The sequence below is a fragment of the Oncorhynchus clarkii genome, chromosome 2 (assembly GCF_045791955.1).
Source record: "Oncorhynchus clarkii lewisi isolate Uvic-CL-2024 chromosome 2, UVic_Ocla_1.0, whole genome shotgun sequence".
In the NCBI taxonomy this organism is placed as follows: domain Eukaryota; kingdom Metazoa; phylum Chordata; class Actinopteri; order Salmoniformes; family Salmonidae; genus Oncorhynchus; species Oncorhynchus clarkii.
The window spans coordinates 12,237,354-12,259,139 of NC_092148.1; the positions used below are offsets into that span (position 1 = coordinate 12,237,354).

At 43.5% G+C, this 21,786-nt stretch overlaps 1 protein-coding gene across 2 annotated transcripts; it reads right to left on the minus strand.

Annotated features, from left to right (window-relative positions):
* Positions 1–1,136: 1,136 nt before the first annotated feature.
* LOC139421410 (leukocyte receptor cluster member 8 homolog) lies at positions 1,137–20,077 on the minus strand. 2 transcript variants are annotated; one of them, XM_071172281.1, is made up of 16 exons: positions 19,755–20,077; positions 16,753–16,894; positions 12,464–12,619; positions 12,098–12,181; positions 10,986–11,439; positions 10,677–10,833; positions 10,283–10,453; positions 9,206–9,451; positions 8,764–8,928; positions 8,123–8,414; positions 7,924–8,025; positions 7,754–7,822; positions 7,494–7,623; positions 7,163–7,370; positions 4,241–7,043; positions 1,137–4,198 (listed from the first exon to the last, which is right to left on the minus strand). In XM_071172281.1, exons 1-15 carry the CDS (start codon positions 19,793–19,795, stop codon positions 6,881–6,883), a joined length of 2,580 nt encoding a protein of 859 aa, XP_071028382.1. In that variant the 5' UTR covers positions 19,796–20,077; the 3' UTR covers positions 1,137–4,198; positions 4,241–6,880. The 2 variants fall into 2 exon arrangements, with proteins under 2 accessions (XP_071028382.1, XP_071028392.1); XM_071172291.1 differs by having other exon boundaries at positions 1,137–2,746; positions 6,213–7,043; positions 19,755–20,056.
* Positions 20,078–21,786: the final 1,709 nt, after the last annotated feature.

Sequence of the window (21,786 nt, forward strand, 5' to 3'; positions counted from 1 at the left end):
CTCTTCAGGTCATCCTCTGCTCCGCTCTTTCCCTCTGCTCCTCTTCAGGTCATCCTCTTTCCCTCTGCTCCCCTCTTCAGGTCCTCCTCTTTCCCTCTGCTCCTCTCTATCCCTCTTTAGGTCCTCCTCTTTCTCTCTGTCCCTCTTTCCCTCTGCTCCTCCTCTAGTCCTCTCTTCTCATCCCCCTCTTTAGGTCCTCTTTCCCTCTGCTCCTCCTCTAGTCCTCTCTTCTCATCCCCCTCTTTAGGTCCTCTTTCCCTCTGCTCCTCCTCTAGTCCTCTTCTCAGCCCCCTCTTTAGGTCCTCTTTCCCTCTGCTCCTCCTCTAGTCCTCTCTTCTCATCCCCCTCTTTAGGTCCTCTTTCCCTCTGCTCCTCCTCTAGTCCTCTCTTCTCATCCCCCTCTTTAGGTCCTCTTTCCCTCTAGTCCTCTCTTTAGGTCCTCTTTCCCTCTGCTCCTCCTCTAGTCCTCTCTTCTCATCCCCCTCTTTAGGTCCTCTTTCCCTCTGCTCCTCTAGTCCTCTTCTCATCCCCCTCTTTAGGTCCTCTTTTCTACTGCTCCACTCTGTCCCTTTTAGGTCCTCTTTCAGCTTTGTGTTTAGTTTATCTGTTATGCTGTTTTTCTTCTCCATTTACCTGTTCTGAATGCTTTCCTGACTTCTTAGCTCCTGTGAAAAACTGCTTTCATCTTTTAGTAGTTAGCTATTCCTTGGCTTGTAGCTTTAGTGCTTGTTGCTTCTTCAGCCTACTCAATTTCCTCTTCCTTATTTTGCATGTCTTTTCCAACTGCTCTCTGGTCAAACGGAGCTATTTATTTTAATGTTTTTACTTCGGCCATTGTTTTGACATTTAATATTGTTCCTTGAATTTAAGTTCAGTGCCAATCCCTAGAAACAGTGCAATAATGTTAATCAGTGACATGAAAGCCAGAATTTCAGGATTTTGACGTCAATCAACTCACTGAACTGTCCCTGTAATGATTGTCCATTGCTGTCTCTCAGTTCGGATTTAAAAAAAAATAAAATGCCTTTAACAATGTTTAGTTTGAGTAGTCTGGGTTTGATACAATATCAATCTTGAGCAACAATTTTTACATTAAGTAGAAGTGCAACATGTCATGTCTATAACTCAAACAATACTTATTTCTAAATGTATTTTATTAGGTTCAAGAAAAAAATACATATGTACACAGTATTTACAAAACGGGAGTATTTCATTTCAAATACAATCCAGGGAGGGTTGAGACTGGGGAGGAGGGATATTTTGCAAGTATATCCTTTAGTTTCAGCTAGCTGCAACAGAAACCACCTGAGCAGCGTAGAAGCAATACTTACTACCGAGAATGGATAGTTACTCAGCAACAATAGTCACTAGCAAACAGATACTCAACATGAAGAGGGTGGAGAAAGGAGATATTCTGATAGAAGGGAAGAGGGAGGGGACACATGCAGGTAAGAAGAGGAGAGAAAAGGAGCAACAGAATAAATCCACTAAAGACATTGAAGAATTAAAAATGAACCGGCGCATCAGGCTGAAGTAAAAGGGAATTGTTCAAGTGCAGTCTAATAGGACAAATGGAGGCAGGAGTTACAGTGATGGGCTTCAAGAAGTTCAAGAGAGGGAAAAAAACAAACCTACAGGTGTCAGAAGGAACAGTTGAGCGAGTAAGAAGGAGCAGCACATTTTAAAAAGGAGAAGCATTGTTAGTTAAATGGAAATGTACAGTTATAAACCATTATTGAACAAAAAATATGAATGTATCAGAACTAAAGCATCAATGTGAGATGAGAGGTTCTGCAATGTTAAACATCTGACCAACTTGACTTCACTGTTGAAGAGGTGTCTGAAATCAACAGAGACAAGACAGAAAAGCATCCTGTTTAGGAAAGGTACAGAGCAAGACAGAGCAACATTCTGATATGGGAGCCAACTACTACCGGACTACTCAAAACTTAAAAGGACTGTGACCAAATATAAGCAGATAAGAAAAAAAATATCTAGAATGTGTTTTCCTTGATATAATGGAAATTGTGTGCTGTATGTCCAGATCCATTTCAAATCCCGAAAAGTAGTTTACATGCTAGAGATACCAATGAATGGGTTTCTAAGTTAAAATAACTCCCATTGTATTACGACAAATACCAAATGCAGGCAAATTAATTTACAGGTAGACCACATGAGGCAGCTGACAAAAATACATCAAGGTTACAGAGACGCCAAATATTCACTGACCAAAAAAGGTTGCCATACCAAATATTTATCTGTACTTGAGAAGTTGACATAATGACAAAGCAATTTCTAGAGAACACCCTGGTTATGAAAAACAAGAACACATACAAATGTTTCTGGACAAACAGTATACATTAACACATATGATGGTTTAGAGGTATAGGCCTTCCTAACTATAGACAGAACGTGCAACAGTGTTCCAAAATTGTTTCTGGCAAACTAGAGTGGAAAAAAATCTGACATTGAATGTTTTCTTGATTCAAGTTAAGAATAGTCAAATAAAATACATTGAAAAGACTTGACTAAAACAATTGAAGTCAGGCTCCCATGGATAAGACACAGCAACATTTCAGGTCATATTGACAAAATGGCTTGAACTTGAGTTGGCAGTATCAAGTCTTGCATTTCTCACACTTTTCCCTCTCTCCAGCTTGCTTCTGGAGGCTGGGAGGTGCTCTCTTTTCACATTCCTTTTGCTCCTGTAATGCAGTACTGCAAGAAGAAAAATAAGAGAAAGGAACTGGTGACGGGAGTGGGGCAAAGTAAAGAGGGACAGAGAATAAGAAGATGAGAGAAGGGACAAGTTGAGTCATGAGTACAACTGCTGAAATTAATGACCGAAGAGACCGAAACAAGAGCACATATCACACAAAATAGTGCCAGTCAAATGAAACAAAGGGATCTATAAATGGGTAGACGAGTTGAGTTGAGCTGAGAAGACTGATTACTCATCCAGACATTCATATTGAAACGGATCCTGCAGTCGATATATATATATATATATATATATATATATATATATATATATATATATATATATCTCTCTCTCTCTCTCTCACAGGCTCTCAATCCAATCATTAAGAATAATAATAACATAATGACAATACCATATTGATATGTTCCCATATCAAAACACTGACTCACACCAGCCAAGTCACTGTTAATCTGAAACATGTCTGGGTTTGCTCTTTGACAAACTACTTCCAAAGAAATTGACAAACGGGAGACTTGAGCAACACAACAAGTTTGTTTCTTTGCTGATGGGAGTGCAGTGCCTTCAACCAAACCTTTCTCTTGCCATCAGGATGTTGTGTAGTGGTTTTAGTACATTACTTATCTCTAAGGCAGTGATATTCAAACTTTTTCAGTGGGGACACCATTTTTTTCCACCAGAATTTCTGGGGAACTATTTTTTGGGCCAGAAGAATTTCCAAACCTACTGACACCCTTTAAAAAAATAGTACCTTCAATTCATTACATGTTCATCTCATCGAAATGAAAATAAACCAATAAATACATTTACTCAATAAAAATGAATTTTTCAAATTATCCTTTTCAAAATCGTTTCTATATTGTCCCATACAATATGACCTATGAATGTTTTTTGCATTTCCCTCATGGGTCGCGATGCTGACTTTGAATACCACCGCAAGAGGTTCATGAGTACAGAAAGCCAGAAAGGTTGAGATGACACAGAAATGCAGTAAATCAAATCTAAAAACAAAAATGGTTTACAAAAGATTAGCATTTTAAAAAATGAGTAAGAAATGAAAGTGGTCAACCAAGTGTGCATATCTAAGGGAAATTTGGCAAGAAAAATATTTGGTTTATACAGCAAATATCCCATTTTCAATCCCTGTAAAAGCCCAAAATATACACCTGCCCATCACACTTATTGAATAAGCGGTCAAAAATATAGAGTAGAAACCACGCAAGTGTTGGCACTACAAAAAGCAGTTACTATCAATTCCCCATTTAAATCCACGGCAATATCAAAAACAGGCAATGTATTCCAAATCATCCAACTTTAGATTTGTAACTATAATTTACATATTCACATCAATTGTCTTAAGAATACATTTTTTATTACCCATATCTAAAATGCTTCAGCTTCTCATTCACCATATACGTTTGTCAAAATTACACTTGCCCTGGTAAACATAAAACATATCAAAATGTCCAATGAATAAAGGCGAACTGAATCCATAACAATGTCAACTGAATCCATAACAAGGCCAACTGAATCCATAACAAGGCCAACTGAATCCATAACAATGTACATTAGATACTGACACATCTACTCTATAGATGAGCACACAGGACATTTGTTACAGCACAGACTTCTGTTCATCCTGAAAGTTGAGTCCTATCTTGTGTATAGCCTCGTTAGTTATTTTATTGTGTTACCAAATCCTTTTTGTATTTATATAATTTTTCGTACTTTTTATCTCTGCATTGTTGGGAAAGGGCTCGCAGGGAAGCATTTCAGTCTGAACCGGTTGTATTCAGTGCATGTGACAAATACATTTGATATCTCCGCAATGGAACTGAACTCACTAAAATATCTCGAGCTTTGATGCGAATCAAGTTAATACCCTTCAAAGTCATGCCTGAAAACAAGGGGTATATATGCTGATATTAGATCAACTGATATCACCAACTCATGTTCCATTTCTAGGTTCTATTTATGTATTGACAATTGTTGATTTACAATTAACTCTCCACACTAGTCTCCTCGCATCAGATCTTATCAAGAGTATACACAGGGATGTAGCCTAATGTATAACTGCTGGATAGGACCCCAAAACTACTCTTACAATCCTTCACTCTCACCTGCCTTTACTGAAAACCAAAATGTCTGCAATGGGGTTTTAAAAATATCACATGATTTCTTAGCTTTAAATAAATAAGCAGATTATTTGATTACAGACAAACATTTGATAGGCAGTCTTGTATGCTTTAGCCGTCAACATTAATGTCCTAAACTAATGTTTTGTGGCAGAATGACAATTTTCAATTGAGGACAGTTACCTTTTAAACCTGAATTTGTGTATCTGCACCTGCATAATTTGACAGTTTGGCTTCATCATTCTTTTAAAAATGAGGGGTGTTAATACTGGCACCCTTAATTTTATATCACAATTTCAGACACACTATCATCATGTGGATGGAATTTAAGTAATTACCATAAACTTGATATCATACACCTTAACCCAAACCAATGGTTAGTGTTTGTGAATGAGCCAATAGTGAATACCAGGTGATCTTTTCCGTGCTGTCCTCCACCTCCTTCCAGCACACCAAGAGTCATTTTTCTTACCAGCCATACATACATACTCAGCCTTATTGAACGGAGTGTGGAGCATACAAACCCAGACGTTGCTGCCATCTGCACAGACAGCGATCTCATCTCCATCTGTTGTGTGGCGGGACTGATCCAGCCACCATATTTGAAGGTGAAGACTTTGCCACCATCTTGATGGAGCTGACTTCTTCCTGTGTGATGGGAGTGCTTGACGACTGCTATTCCATGCTGCTGAGGGGGCTGTTGATCGGGTAACTCAGGAAACACCACAGGCTCGCTCAGGGCCTCAACTTGGTTATTTGGTACTCTTAAGGGGTGGGAGACTGCCTCCTTGTCTGCTCTCAGGGGATAGATGGACTATAGGTGGATATCCTGCCTCCTGGACACATACCGAGGGATTGCAGAGGCCATTCTTGGTAAATATTAGGGGACTGTATCCACCATCACACTTTATAAGTCAATGCCTACCAGAAGGGACTAGACGCCAAGCTTGGAGATCTTCTATATTAAAGCAGATATAACTGGGATGTAAACTTTGTGGTCAAACTTTGGTGAACTCTGGGTGACGACTGTTGAAGGGTGAAGCAGGGGACTGTGGGTAGCGGACAACTGTGGGGTAAGGATGGCTGTGGCCAACCTGGGCAAGGAGCCAATCAGAACCTTTAGATTTCTCAGTCAATACCTTTCAGGGGTGACAAGTGTGCAGGGCTACGCAGGAACAGGAAGTGGGGGTAACTTTCCCCACCTGATCGCCAATCGTAGACAGCTTGAGGGAAGGGGGGACAGGACATACAAACCACCATCTCCTCCTCTCCCGGATTGGACGCTGGATCACAAAGGCTTCCTGAAAGCAGCAAAGGGCTAGCACAGTCTCTAGAGCCGAACACCTGAACAGACAAACCTCTTCTCTGGTTGATGGTTTGGTTTTGGAGTGGATGAGCAGCCTGTTGGATGAGGGCTTGAGGGATGACTTTAGCTCATTTCGTTTTCATCTCCCTCTTGGGTTCTCAAGGCTTGTCTTCGCATGAGTTTGAGGCTGTTGACTTGAGGGAAGGAAAAACATAACAGAACACTGTTAGCTTAAAACTTCTGAGAGCGATAGTGGATGGGAGACCTTGAGGCTACGCTGTTCCCTGATCTGTGTGAGTTGGCGCTTGATCTTCGGGTCTTAAATTTAACTAATGCCTAACATCATCTGTTCGTCATTAAAATGTTCTAAGTCGAAGGTATAATTCATATCTTGAGCTGATCAGAGATGTGGGACTAAGCTATTCTAAATGTTTTTGATGTGCAGCATGTATGCAGATAATCTCCCCCACTCTTGTTATACAGTCCATATCTGTGAGCACATTGCATCTGTGGGTGGGATCCTCACTGAATTTCAGCCCTAAGTGATTTAGTGGGTCCTAGTGCATATCTCCCTCTTTCTACAGGACTAAATTGTAGTTTCAGTCTAACCACTAGTCTCCCTCCTGAAGTGTAGTGCAGTAGAACTGTAGGGTACATTCCTGACCCTGTCTATCTCACTTTAGTGTGCTTTCCCCCCTCCCCGGTAAACCCCCCACCCCCTCAGGAGGCTGCCAGACAGGCTGAGCTGATCTTGCAGTCTATCTTGCTGGGGTCAGAGGGGAAGAAGGTGACCCCCAGGCCTGTGAGGAAGGCCATGCAAGAGTCTAAACAAAGGAAGCCCAGACTGGACTGCACATACTCCACCGGCAAGTCTGGTCTGAATCTGGGAAAACAGAGGGGGAGAGGCAATTTAAAGTGGGACCATTTCTATCCTACATACAATTACATAAAATGATGAATTGTTAGGAACCATGGAGTTTGTAGGAAAGGCCTCTGGCGTACGTTTTGAATAAGGCCCTGAGAGCGATCATCCTCTCCCTCTCTACAAACTTGTCTATGAGGTAGGATGCCATGCGTGGGGCTCTCCGGTAGAGCTGGAAAAACCGGTGGAAGTTTCCCAGAGCCCAGGCGGCGCGGAGGGAGAGCGCGTGGGACACACACTCATCCGCCCGCAGCGCCGCAGTCAGGTACACCAGCTCAGTCGTGATGTCTGTGTGTGGGGGGCAAACACGTAACCAAGAAAATCCGGACATTAAGCTCAATTCTATGCGAGCCAAAATCCAATGCAGAAATATAATGATTGATGAGGAATATCAGGCAGGTGGTAAGTTACCTCCAGAGTTTTTAGTGAAGATATAGTAGAGTAGTCTGTAAGCAGTGAACTCCCCTATGTTCTCTGACGGGTTGTCCTTATACAGGGCCTTCAGCTGCATCTGGCACTGGTTGAACTCTGCATGGTCGCCCTGGTAACAACGCAAACATTTAGAGAAGAATGCACATCTAGTACGACACCGCACCTTTAAACTCAAATACAACGCCTGACGGCAAATACGAGGTAGAGAAGGGGGACAGTGTATGGAGAGGACCTCTCACCTTTTCCAGAGCGATGCGTGCATGGCACTCGTATACTTCCACTGTGAACTCTGTACGAACTCCTTGGACCTGAAAGGAGGAGAGACGCCTCCTGTTTTCATATCCTCATATACCGAGATAGGACAAAGTGCCTGTTCGACTCAACTAAAAAGGACATGTAGTAAACTGACCGTGAGGTCCTGTCGTATGGACTTCATCTGTTCACAGGCGTAGGGGTAGTCCTGACGGGTCTTCCAGTGGGCCTTCACAGCCAACAGAGACTTCCTCAGCACCTGGCCAGAGACAGGGGATTAGGAGACAAACATCACACAATCTGAAGGGAGGCCTCAAATAAGGATCCTCTCATTCCACGTGACAGGCGATACTCACAGATACGGGACGCACGGTGGCAGGGTCGGGGGCACAGGTGAGTCTCAGGTAGATCTTGGTGATCTCTTGGCAGGTGCCCACGATGGGGCAGTCGTCCCAGCTCAGGTCCTCCTTGGGCAGCTCCAGGTTGTTGATGGACAGCACCAGGGGCTCTGAGCGCATCTTGGTGTTGTGGAAGCGTGCCGCTCGGCTTTGTTTCTTGGCCTCCCGGTGGGGGTCGTGGAAGTCCAGGCCGGCGTTCCCACCTTTCCTCTTCTTGCCCAGGACGGTGGAGTTAGCGTCATCCATGTTTCTGAGAAGAGAAGCCAAAATGTGATCAGCACAATGAGGGAAAGGTGAATATCAGTCTGTGGGTGAGTCAAGGCCAATGACTTGAAAGAAGATCTCACCCAAAACTAGCTTTTATTATTTGTTTCATTAGTCCATTGTTGATATAGTCCCAGAATGTTTTGCATGTCAGCAATCAAGTTTTCAAGATGTATCACTTTCAAAATACAGCCAAGTTTGGCATCATATGATGCAAAATGCATTATTCCGGCTATATTTCTGTATTTTGAAAGTTGCATATCTTGAAAACTCGATTGCTGACATGCAAAACGTTTAGTCTGGATTTTTTTTTAGGCCAAAACATGCTCGTTTACCTCCGTCCTCTGTTGCCTCTTCCGCCCCTTCCTCGTCCCCTCTCTCCACCCCCTCTGCCTCGGTCCCTGTCGCCCCCACGGCCACGCCCTCCTTTCTGATTGCGCCGGGGAAGCTGGGTTCGGAGGTCACTGGACATGCTGCTGTCCGACTGGGACTCAGAGTCACTGGAAGAGGAGAACGAACAGGACATTACAACAAAACTACACAGCATACTTTCTCTTTTTAGAGTGGCTATGATTATACTAATTGTCTAGGTGTATTATTTGTCCCAACCTGCTTTGTTATAGGTCAAATATTCCCCTTAGTATAGTATACTAAGGGGAATATTTGACCTATAACAAAGCAGGTTGGGACAAATAATACACCTAGACAATTATGAAAATAAATCAATAATAATAATCACTGGACTAACCCAAAACATACAAACACACTGTCTCTCACCTGCGCCTGTGTCTCTGGCCATTGCGGTCCCTGTGTCGGTTGTGGGAGGGAGAGGGGGAGCGAGAGGAGGAGCCTGAGGAGCTGGATGAGGGGCTTCTCTGGGAGAAGACGTTCCTGTAGTGTCCCAGCCTGGCCCCACCACCCCTGCCACGCGTAGCCCCACCTGTACCCCCACCACGGCCCACAGAACTCTCCAGAGTCCTTTGGGTGGGTACAGCCTCCCAGCGAGACTGCTTGGCCTTCAGTCTGGACGGAGAGAGAGGATAGAAGGGATTAGGATGACTAGCACCTCTTGATAGGGCTTAGGCAGAAATTAGGCATTTGGTCTCCAAAAGGGGATTCAGGCTTTCTAAGTGCCTAGACGGTGAAACCCCAGGCTAGGTGCCTAGACAGTGAAACCCCAGGCTAAGTGCCTAGACGGTGAAACCCCAGGCTAGGTGCCTAGACAGTGAAACCCCAGGCTAAGTGCCTAGACGGTGAAACCCCAGGCTAAGTGCCTAGACGGTGAAACCCCAGGCTAAGTGCCAAGACAGTGAAACCCCAGGCTAAGTGCCTAGACGGTGAAACCCCAGGCTAAGTGCCAAGACAGTGAAACCCCAGGCTAAGTGCCAAGACAGTGAAACCCCAGGCTAAGTGCCTAGACGGTGAAACCCCAGGCTAAGTGCCAAGACAGTGAAACCCCAGGTTAAGTGCCTAGACGGTGAAACCCCAGGCTAAGTGCCTAGACAGTGAAACATTAGGCTAAGTTCCTAGACAGTGAAACATCAGGCTAAGTGCCTAGACAGTGAAACATTAGGCTAAGTTCCTAGACAGTGAAACATCAGGCTAAGTGCCTAGACAGTGAAACATCAGGCTAAGTGCCTAGACAGTGAAACATCAGGCTAAGTTCCTAGACAGTGAAACATCAGGCTAAGTTCCTAGACAGTGAAACCCCAGGCTAAGTGCCTAGACGGTGAAACCCCAGGCTAAGTGCCAAGACAGTGAAACATCAGGCTAAGTTCCTAGACAGTGAAACATCAGGCTAAGTTCCTAGACAGTGAAACATCAGGCTTTTTCAAGAACAACTGCTCCACTCACTCAGGCAGAGGCTCGCGGTCCCAGTCGATGGTGTAGGCAGACCCATCCTGTAGTCTTTTCTGTAGGACCTCCTTCAGACCCTTTTCGGTGCGGTCCTTGTCCTCCTCATTCTCACAGGCTGTGAAGCAGCGCTGGACATACTCCTTCATCGCCTGGGGCCAGTCCTGGGGCCTGAGGGAATAATTTTTATAATCAGCACTGCAACAGTAAATCAGGGAGAAAGGAAACTGGTTTGGGAGTACTAGGGGGACATGGTACTTCTGAAATCTATTGGATGCAGATTTTAAACCCCTGTCATCTTCTGATCATGAGTAGAGATACTTCATTCTTCCCCAGTAGGTATTAAGGATAGTAAAGACCGATATATTGGTGTCATTAGTAGCTGTCTCCTCACCGTGTCTGGGCACCGCCAGGTGTCGCAGGAGCAGCAGCTGGGGAGGAAGGAGTAGCAGCCAATCCAGTGGGTTGTTCCCCAGGAGGGAAACTTTGATTGGTCATGACGTAGGGTCGCTTGGGAATGTTGAACTTCATCGCACCTGCTCCAGGTGCATCTGTGGAAAACAATGAAGGCATTGAAACAAAGAAAATAACACCAAGTGATGGGAAACAAATACAATGATAAGCTGACAGAAAAAAACATGCTTGAGATACCCTCACACACACACACACACACACACACAACTCAATACCCTCACACACTTACGTTTCATGCGGTGCCAGAGCTGCGGTCCTTGTTGCTGTGGCTGTTGTTGTTGATGGTTCTTGTTTTTGTTGGCCTCTCCTCTCCCAGCTCCTGGTCCATACTGACCCTGTCCTTGTTGCTGGTGTTGGTTGTTATTCTGCTGCTGCTGGTACGAGTTCTGAGTCTGGTAGCTCTGCCCATAGCTGGGCCTGCCCTGGTTGTGGTTGTAACCTCTCATCTGGTTGGGGTCATTGTTGGGGTAGGGCATGGGGTTGTTGGGGTTGTAAGAGTTCTGCCCTGGATGAAGGGGGTACTGGGAGTTGGGAGGGGGAGGGATGGCTGGGGGAGGGGGGGGTGGGGGCTGCTCAGAGCTGGTGGGGCTCTGGGGGGGTGGTTGAGGTGCAGCAGGAGGAGGGGGTTGGGGCTGAGAGGGGTAGCTGGAGGACTGGTCATCCATCACGGGCAGGGATGGAGGCTGGGAAGGTAGGGACAAATAATAGATGTGGGAAAAGAAACTTGTGAAAAAGGTAATAAACTGCAGAGATTCCAAAAACTTAAAACTGAGAATATCTCGATATGAAAGGAGAACTGCAGAGCAAAACATTCTAACTGCAACAGACTTCAGCTCCAGACATATTCTTAGTGGGAGGATTACATTATGCTGAGCCGCGAGGCACCGGGTAAAGGCCCGCTACGTCATCGGTCGAAAGCGGGGAGGGAGGAGCGTCCTTCTCAAACCAAACAATAATCTGTGCCCCTTCTCAAACCAAACAGTAATCTGTGCCCCTTCTCAAACCAAACAGTAATCTGTGCCGCTCAGTAATTTTGTCAACAAGGCAGCATGACACATTGACCAATCAACAGTGTAGGGTTGTACCTTACAGTGTGAGATAATTTGTGACGCTTGTCAGTGTAGAAATAGAACATTATTCAAATGCCAGTCATCAATAGCATCTTAATTCATGCATTTGATCCTTGGCGCACTTCTGTCCGGACACAGAAAGTCATTTTTACACAAACGCCTGGCATTGGGGACTCATTTAGTCAATAATTCATAAACTGCAATAGAGGAAGAGTGAAGTAAACTGAAAACTTGATTTAAGTAGCAACAGTAGCAGTTTTCTGATGGTTACCTGTCCAGTTGGAGTGGTGGGAGAGGGGTAAGGTCCTGGAGGTACACCATACTGGCCCTGAGGAGGATAGCCACCACCACCATACTGGAGAATCAGAGGAAAACACACTTCAAATATGGTACTGGCTTGGCTTCAACCAATGGTTTTATGTTGTGTATTCTGTTGGGGTATCATGTATTAACAGTTCATAGATTTTTTAGTTGCAAAGTGCCGGTTTTGTAATGTGTAGGCTAAATCTAACAATTCTAATTCCTTATCTAAACGCTATAGTGCATAAAGCCGGCATCAGTGTCGCGGAAATCATTACCAAGGACTACATTACAGTTAATCTGAAATGTGGAGGGTGTGGAGGATATGTACACGTACAGGGCCCGGCGCCATGGGGTAGTAGTAATTGTAGGGGTAGGTGTATCCAGGATACGGTTGCTGCTGGTTCTGTTGGTACCACTGCTGGTAGTACTGCTGCTGTTGCTGCTGCTGTATGGCTGTGGACTCAGTAACTGCAGGCTGAAACTGACCAGCCTGGAAACACAAACAGACAACTTACTAAGTGATGAGAGATTAAATCAGAATGAAAGCCTACTCGTCCATTTGAATCATATTCGGGTATAAAGCCAGGAAGACCTGGGCCCGTATCCACAAAGCCTCAGACTAGGAGTGCTGAGCTAGGATCAGTTTTGCCTTTTAGAATCTTAATCAATAAGACTACATACACAGGTTGGGACCTGATCCAAGATCAGCACTCTTACTTTGAGACGCTTTGTGGATACAAGCATTTCATTTAAAAATGGGGTCACGGGAGAAACGTTCAAGTAAAAAAAAAAAAGTGCTTGGTTCATAGAACCGGGGTTACGTCAGCAACATTCAGTAGCTGCTAAATGGGGTTGTAAGAAACCGAGCTGCTTCAGGTCTTTTGACTATAAATATGGCTCTTTTTTGGAATGGTTTAAGCTACAAAATATTATGGCCCCATGACTGAAATATATGTTCCTGAGGTTTATGTGTATTCTGTTTCACTCTACAATGCCCACAACTCACGCAGAACTCATAAGAGAATGGACCAACAGTCACCAAATCAGACTGGAGGAAAAAGCACATCACTAGTTAGATTTCCATCCAATTGGCAACACATTTTAATGCGCATATTCTAAAATCCACAAATAAAATATGCACATTTTCCCTCCAGTGGTGTGTTTCCACCAAACGGACTTGTTGGAGAAATCTGTGCTTTATGACATAGTGCACACAAAATGTAATTTTTCACTTAAGTTTTCATATATCTAATAAAAATTAAACGTTCAGTGTGTTTTCATTGCATCTTCAACTCTACCGATAGTTTTGTCACAAACTGTTTCGTTAAATAGCACATTTTCCTATTCTGGTCTTGGCACATGCACTCTAGCCAACAGCTTACAGATACAGTGCAGGTAGGCTGTGCAGGTAGGATAGTCTACATTATTGCCAGGTCGCAATTGTAAATGAGAACTTGTTCTCAACTTGCCTACCTGGTTAAATAAAAAAAAGTTTTCAAAAAAAGACCCTCGATATTGACTGTAAAGGAGAATCAAGCTCACAGCGTGCACTTTCATAATTTACTTCATCTGTAGCCTAATAAACTACATGGTTTCCCGAGTTGTAGTGGGTGGACCACACACCATATCATCGCATGACTCCAAGTTGTCAACAAGCTTATTTGACAAGTCAAATAGTGTTATTTGACACGCAAAGACCCAAACAGCTTTCCATAGTATGAAAAATCCTGGTTGAGAATGAAACAACTGAACAAATGAACAACGAAACAGCACAGCAAGTGAAAGAAATAGGTTTTGATTATGTTTTACTGGAAAGACAGACATAGGTAAATGCCAACAAAATAAATGTTTTGGTCAGTTTGGTGTGTGTGTAACCTTTATTTAACTGGACAAGTCAGTTAAGAACAAATTCTTATTTACAATGACTGCCTACCCCGGACGACACTGGGCCAATTGTGAGCCGCCCTATGGGACTCTCAATCACGGCCGGATGTGATACAGCCTGGATTCGAACCAGGGACTGTAGTGACGCCTCTTGCACTGAGATGCAGTGCCTTAGACCACTGCGTCCATGTGTGTGTTGACTATTTAACTGTACTAGAATGCTTAAAAGGCCACAAAAATGTTAAACATCGGTTATCAGTATCGTTTTTTTGGCAAAGAAAATATCAGATGTCAGTATCGGCCAAAAATGTCATATCGGTGCATCACTAATTAAAAGCTCATTTGACTCGTCAAATAGTGTCATTTGACGTGCATCTTTTTTGACATGAAAAGACCCAAACGGAGTTCAATAGTACGTCGTGAAGCTAATAGCAGTGACGCCATTACTGGGTAACTCCGGTAGGGCAACATGTGTACCGGTGCTCAACCAAACGGCGAAAGCCAACATCAGCCACGACAGAGAACAGTTGATTGTCAAGGGCAATGAATTCCATTATCTTGGCGTAAATGGATTTCGCCTTTGAGTTCTCTCTCTGAAATGTTCTTACTCTTTCAAATGACTGCTCTACTTGTTGACTGCTCAATCCACACCAGCAGACATTGTTGGCTAGGTTAGGAATGCTGTGTTGAACGTGTAGTGCAAAATGTTACGTGGCGTCATTATGTCATGTACCTACGTTATATAGGTATGCGCATCAGCTTTGACATTGGTTTTGCACATCGGCGTTAAACTAGACATCGGGCCAATACCGATGTTGGCATTTTTAACTAATAACATCTGATTCCAATATGTTCACCAATATATTGTGCATCCCTAGTCAAAAGTACTGTCAGACTGTATTGTAATAGACTGTCATAGCCCCAATTTAAAAAGTGAACATTTGCCGTTGATGGCAACATTTTTTTTACATGGTTGGGTCGCATTTTTATATACACTGCTCAAAAAAATAAAGGGAACATTAAAATAACACATCCTAGATCTGAATGAATGAAATATTCTTATTAAATACTTTTTTCTTTACATAGTTGAATGTGCTGACAACAAAGTCACACAAAAATGATCAATGGAAATCAAATGTATCAACCCATGGAGGTCTGGATTTGGAGTCACACTCAAAATTAAAGTGGAAAACCACACAACAGGCCGATCCAACTTTGATGTAATGTCCTTAAAACAAGTCAAAATGAGGCTCAGTAGTGTGTGTGGCCTCCACGTGCCTGTATGACCTCCCTACAACGCCTGGGCATACTCCTGATGAGGTGGCGGATGTTCTCCTGAGGGATCTCCTCCCAGACCTGGACTAAAGCATCCGCCAACTCCTGGACAGTCTGTTGGTGGATGAGTGAGACATGATGTCCCAGATGTGCTCAATTGGATTCAGGTCTGGGGAATGGGCGGGCCGGTCCATAGCATCAATGCCTTCCTCTTGCAGGAACTGCTGACACACTCCAGCCACATGAGGTCTAACATTGTCTTGCATTAGGAGGAACCCAGGGCCAACCATACCAGCATATGGTCTCACAAGGGGTCTGAGGATCTCATCTCGGTACCTAATGGCAGTCAGGCTACCTCTGGCGAGCACATGGAGGGCTGTGCAGCCCCCCAAAGAAATGCCACCACACACCATGACTGACCCACCGACAAACCGGTCATGCTGGAGGATGTTGCAGGCAGCAGAACGTTCTCCACGGCGTTTCCAGACTGTCACGTCTGTCACATGTGCTCAGTGTGAACCTGCTTTCATCTGTGAAGAGCACAGGGCGCCAGTGGCGAATTTGCCAATCTTGGTGTTCTCTGGCAAATGCCAAACGTCCTGCACGGTGTTGGGCTGTAAGCACAACCCCCACCTGTGGACCTCGGGCCCTCATACCACCCTCATGGAGTCTGTTTCTGACCGTTTGAGCAGACACATGCACATTTGTGGCCTGCTGGAGGTCATTTCGCAGGGATCTGGGAGTGCTCCTCCTTGCACAAAGGCGGAGGTAGCGGTCCTGCTGCTGGGTTGTTGCCCTCCTACGGCCTCCTCCACGTCTCCTGATGTACTGGCCTGTCTCCTGTTAGCGCCTCCATGCTCTGGACACTATGCTGACAGACACAGCAAACCTTGCCACAGCCCGCATTGATGTGCCATCCTGGATGAGCTGCACTACCTGAGCCACTTGTGTGGGTTGTAGACTCCGTCTCATGCTACCACTAGAGTGAAAGCACCGCCAGCATTCAAAAGTGACCAAAACATCAGCCAGGAAGCATAGGAACTGAGAAGTGGTCTGTGGTCCCCACCTGCAGAACCACTCCTTTATTGGGGGTGTCTTGCTAATTGTCTATAATTTCCACCTGTTGTCTATTCCATTTGCACAACAGCATGTGAAATTTATTGTCAATCAGTGTTGCTTCCTAAGTGGACAGTTTGATTTCACAGAAGTGTGATTGACTTGGAGTTACATTGTGTTGTTTAAGTGTTCCCTTTATTTTTTTGAGCAGTGTATATCAAAATGGGGTCGCGGGCCAAAACAGTTTAGGAACCTGTGAATTAGACTAATAGAACTGTCATCCATCTGCAAAACATGAAACCCCTTCATAAGCAGAATTTCACTTCATTATCGTAGGTAATGTGCATTACAGTAAGTGAACAAAAGCATCCGAGAAGCAAAAAAACAGACACATAAGCAAACACACACCTGTGCTGTGGTCCGGTTGGCCTGAGCGGTCTTGGTGGCGCTCTGGGTCTTGCTGATGGAGGCCAGTGCCTGTCTGGCCTTCTCCCACTCTGGGTTTTCCGAGACTGTCTGGCCCTCTGGACCTGCTGCTGCGTCATACGACCTACAACAGACAGGAGACACGTGACTGTCAGTCAGTCAGTACGGAAACCAAACAATTGTCTGATACATTTAACATGACCAAGTTTCAGGTTTGTTAACTTGGAAGATACTACCACCAAACCAGCAATATTTACAGCACACCAATTCTTTAATCAAGAGATAAGATTGATTATTTTTGGAAATGTGTAACTACACTGAATAAAAATATAAATGCAACAATTTCAAAGCTTTTACTGAGTTACAGTTCAAAGGAAATTTGTATTATTTTTGTTATTATTTTTTAACCAGGAAAAGCCCATTGAGATCCAGAGTCCTGGCCAAGGCAGCAGCAACAATCAATACATCACAAAATTAAAACATACAACACAACATGATCCAGCTTTAAAATGCATTTTACACTCCATTGTAACAGACTCCCTTCAAAATGTAAAATTCATTCAGTGGCACTAACTTATCTAGATGAAGTATGGATTGTAGACTATTTCATGCCTCTGGTGCACAAGACGAGAAGGCAGTCTTGCCAAATACTGTAAATATCCTGGGGACTAAGTAGCAACCACCTAGCAGGCCAGGTATGGTAACCGCTGGTTAAGAGAATGTCAAGAGTGTGCAAAGCCGTCATCAAGGCAAAGGGTGGCTACTCCGATAAAGACAAACATAAAATATATTTTGATTACTACATGATTTCACATGTGTTATTTCACAGTTGATGTCTTCACTATTATTCATCACTGTAGAAAATAGTAAAAATAAAGAAAAACCCTTGAATGTGTAGGTGTGTCCAAACTTTTGACTGGAACTGTAAGACTATCTGCATATAGATGCAACTTTTCTGGTTGCATCCCATTTCCCAGATGATTAATAAAAATTGAGAACACCACGAGCTAAAACGGAACCCAGCAGCTAAAACGAAATAAATGTATTAGGTCCTAATCTATGGATTTCACATGACTGGGAATACAGATATGCATCTGTTGGGTCACAGACACCTTAAAAAAAGTAATGGATCAGAAAACCAGTCAGTATCTGGTGTGCCCACTATTTGCCTCATGCAGCACAACACATCTCCTTTGCAGAGAGTTGATCTGTGATTGTGGCCTGTGGAATGTTGTCCCACTCCTCTTCAATGGCTGTGCGAAGTCGCTGTATATTGGCTGGGACCGGAAGACGCGGTAATACACGTCGACCCAGAGCATCTCAAATATGCTCAATGGGTGACATGTCTGGTGAGTATACAGGCAATGGAAGAACTGGGTCATTTTCAGCTTCCAGGAATTGTGTATTGACCCCTGCGACATGGGGCCGTGCAATATCATACTGAAACTTGAGGTGATGGCGGTAGATGAATGGCACAACAATGGGCCTCAGGATATCGTCATGGTATCTCTGTGCATCGAAACAGCCATCGATAAAAAGCAATTGTGCTCGTTGTCCTGCCCATACCACAACTCCACCACTACCATGGGGCACTCTGTTCACAACGCTGACACCAGCAAATCACTTGCCCAAATGACACCATAAAAGAAGATGCGCTTCCCTGAGACAGCTTCTGACAGTTTGTGCAAGCCCAGTTTAATCAGCGGTCCGGATGGCTGTTCTCAGACGATACTGCAGACGAAGAAGCCGGATGCGGAGAGCCTGGGCTGGCGTGGTTACACGTGGTGTGCGTTTGTGAGGCCGTTGGACTTACTGTCAAATTCTCTAAAACGACATTGGAGGTGGCTTATGGTAAAGAAATAAACATTACATTCTTTGGAAACAGCTCTGTTGGACATTCCCTCCAAACTTCCCACATCTGTGGTATTGTGTTGTGTGACAAAACTGCACATTTTAGAGTCACCCTTTGTCCCCCAGCACAAGGTGCACCTGTGTAATGATCATGCTGTTTAATCAGCTTCTTGATATGCCACACCTGTCAGGTGGATGGATTATCTTGGCAAAGGCAAAATGATGACTAACATATGTAATTTTTGCACATTTTAGATAAATAAGCTTTATGCGCATACAGAACATTTCTGGAATCTTTTATTTTAGTTCATGAAACCAACACTTTACATGTTGCGTTCATATTTTTGCTTTGTGCATATGAATACATTTTAGTAAGGTAACCTGTTGAATGAGCATCTCAGCTGCTTGAGCATGGCCCTGCCACACACATAAAGTTCAAAGCCTGCTATTTCTGTGGCCCCTAAATAAAATGGGACATTCTCATTGGTGGTCTCTGTTAGCAGAGGGTACGTTGAGCGAATCTCAAAATAAGAGTGCTTTGACTCCACATGAATAGCAATAACCCCTGCTAGTACAAAATAAAACAGTCATCGCCTGGCCCTGCCTTTATTTAAGAGACAGTAACCTTGCTGACAACTAGCTAGGCCATTTCCAAATCTTATAGAAGTGATTCATTGTCAAGTTAGACAATACTGCCCAAGCCTTGAGAGAGAAGCTCAACTGGCCGGTCCGGTTCTTGATGACCCATCGTAGACATGAAAATCGTGTTGATACTAGAAGTTGTTGTGATCCGGCCAGGAAGATAACGTTAACTTGGTGAGAGTATTGGATGGATGTTACTGTACTGTGACCCAGTTAGCTAATTACCTTGTATATCATAACTACGTACTACATAGTTGGTGGTGTTGCTAGTAGAGAAGGCTAGCCGATACGAAGCTGCAGGAAAGTAGGAGTTAGCTAACGTTAATTTACTGTCTAGTTAGCTACGTTAACTAACGGAACGAGACGAACTCTGCGAATCGCAGGCTTTCTTCGAACGTTAAATGTTAATGTCTAGCTAGAATACAGGTCAAAATAAAGTGAGAACATATTCGAAAGCTCGATATGTTTAACTTGATAATTGTAGGTCTTACCAGTTAGCAGCTGGAGCTGTCTGGGTCGTATTCGCCGCCATTTTGCCACCGAGATAACTAGCTAGCTACAGTACCAATCTAATAGAACGTTGTAGGCCAGAAGACCCTAACGTAAACATGAACAATTAAATCACAATATACAAGGAAAGTTGGTCCTTCGGTCTTTTACTCTACCATCCACTACTTCTCAACAAGACAGTTTTTCAATTTAAGAAAAAAACACTAAAAGCAATATCTAAACGTCGAATAAAGCCATTTTCACAAGAACAACCGTAGCTGCATTGGATCTTCAACTGAAAAACAAAATGGCAGTTGTATTAGATATACAAAGTATGCCTCGCCTTCCGTTTCCTTTGCCTCGCCTCCTCTCATTGGAGTAAAATACTTAACTTTGTTCCTAGATTTCAAAGTAAGTTTTGCCTCCTAATTACTACTATTGCTCCTACACTTGCATAATTAAGTTATTGCTGTTAAACACTGTAACCCTTGATGTTGCAGAATAATATTGAATAAAACATGTTTTTACTCTCCCTGCTGGTGAAAAGCTGTTACAAGTAATATATATATATATATATATATATATATATATATATATATATATATATATATATATATATATATATATATAAAAAGACTCTTCATCCTCCACCACATAACTGTCAAGCAAGGTGAATGTGATAAGATAGTCTCAACCAGGGATGGGCAACTTTGATGGGAGTGGGGGCCACAAAAAAATCTGAACTCATCATGAGGGGCGCAGTAGCTTGCTGGTCTTTGTACCCAGATCCATACCCACACGTGCAGTCAGAGCCGGCCATAGCCTTTTGGGGGCCCTAAGTGAGAGTGGGTGGCCGCCCAGTCGGTAATTCGACCATGATTACTTCAAGTTTAGATAGCTGGCTCGAATAATTGACCAATCTAAAAAATGTTATCTGACATGAGCTAATTGAGTGACTGTGTAGTGACTAACTTGACAAGAGAAAAACTGCTGATCCACAACCAAATTTCGAAATTGCACCTTGTGTATTCTACTATTCTAACTCTAAATAGTAATTCAAGACCCCGACAGAGTTCCTGAATTACAAATAAATAATAATTATTAGGTTTTGGGAAATTGATCTGCATATAGCTGTGGGAAGTAGGTATGCTGAGGGTGCCCCTGAATAATTTTGCACGCCCAATTTTTCAGTTTTTGATTTGTTAAAAAAGTTTGAAATATCCAATAAATGTCGTTCCACTTCATGATTGTGTCCCACTTGTTGTTGATTCTTCACACAAAAATACAGTTTTATATCTTTATGTTTGAAGCCTGAAATGTGGCAAAAGGTCACAAAGTTCAAGGGGGCCGAATACTTTCGCAAGGCACTGTAAGTAAAATAAATGTTAAATAAAAAAAATAAAAACATTCCCATAGGCACTCATCAGTGTGACCACAAGCACCTTCACTGGTTCCTGTTAGTCTACTGGTTCATCCAGGGGTTGTATTTGGGACTTGATGGGTAGTGTAAAGGGTTGCGCTGATCAAATCTGGTATCAGGATAAGTATGACACTGAGTCACCGATTTTATGCTATGTATTTTTTATTAGCTAAGTAATAAGTGGTAAATGCAATTTTCGTATATGCGCGTCCGCTGTAACACCACGCAGGGCAAACAGAGAACTGGCCAACACCCTAAAGATATCTTCTGACAATACTCTGACAGTAGTAGTTCCTGCTTCTGAGCTGGCCTGTCAGAGAAGAGATCAAGTGTGGTTTAAATTTACTCAATCTATGTTGATTGTTGGCGCCCCAACTGGTCCCAGCCCCCGGGCGCTCCCATTGGCAGGTGTAGTTGTTTCTGGGTAGAATATCTATGCGCTCACCGTTATCTCACTTCTGGTTCTTGTTACTGCTAAGTTTGAGTTCTAACAAAATACAGTATGTTTAACTGCCTACGTCTTGTACGTGTCTCCCACAACTCATGATAACTACCTATACCTCAAGGCCAGCCACAGCCTTTCCGCTAGTCACATCATATGTTGCAAAATGTTG

Excerpts from the sequence above, each read along its gene's own strand:
- LOC139421410 (XM_071172281.1), bottom strand. The coding sequence starts at position 19,795 with ATGGCGGCGAATACGACCCAGACAGCTCCAGCTGCTAACTG. Across the intron at positions 10,454-10,676 it reads CCTGGCGGTGCCCAGACACG|GCCCCAGGACTGGCCCCAGG; the intron begins GTGAGGAGACAG and ends TTATTCCCTCAG. Across the intron at positions 8,415-8,763 it reads AGAGGCAACAGAGGACGGAG|AAACATGGATGACGCTAACT; the intron begins GTAAACGAGCAT and ends TTCTCTTCTCAG.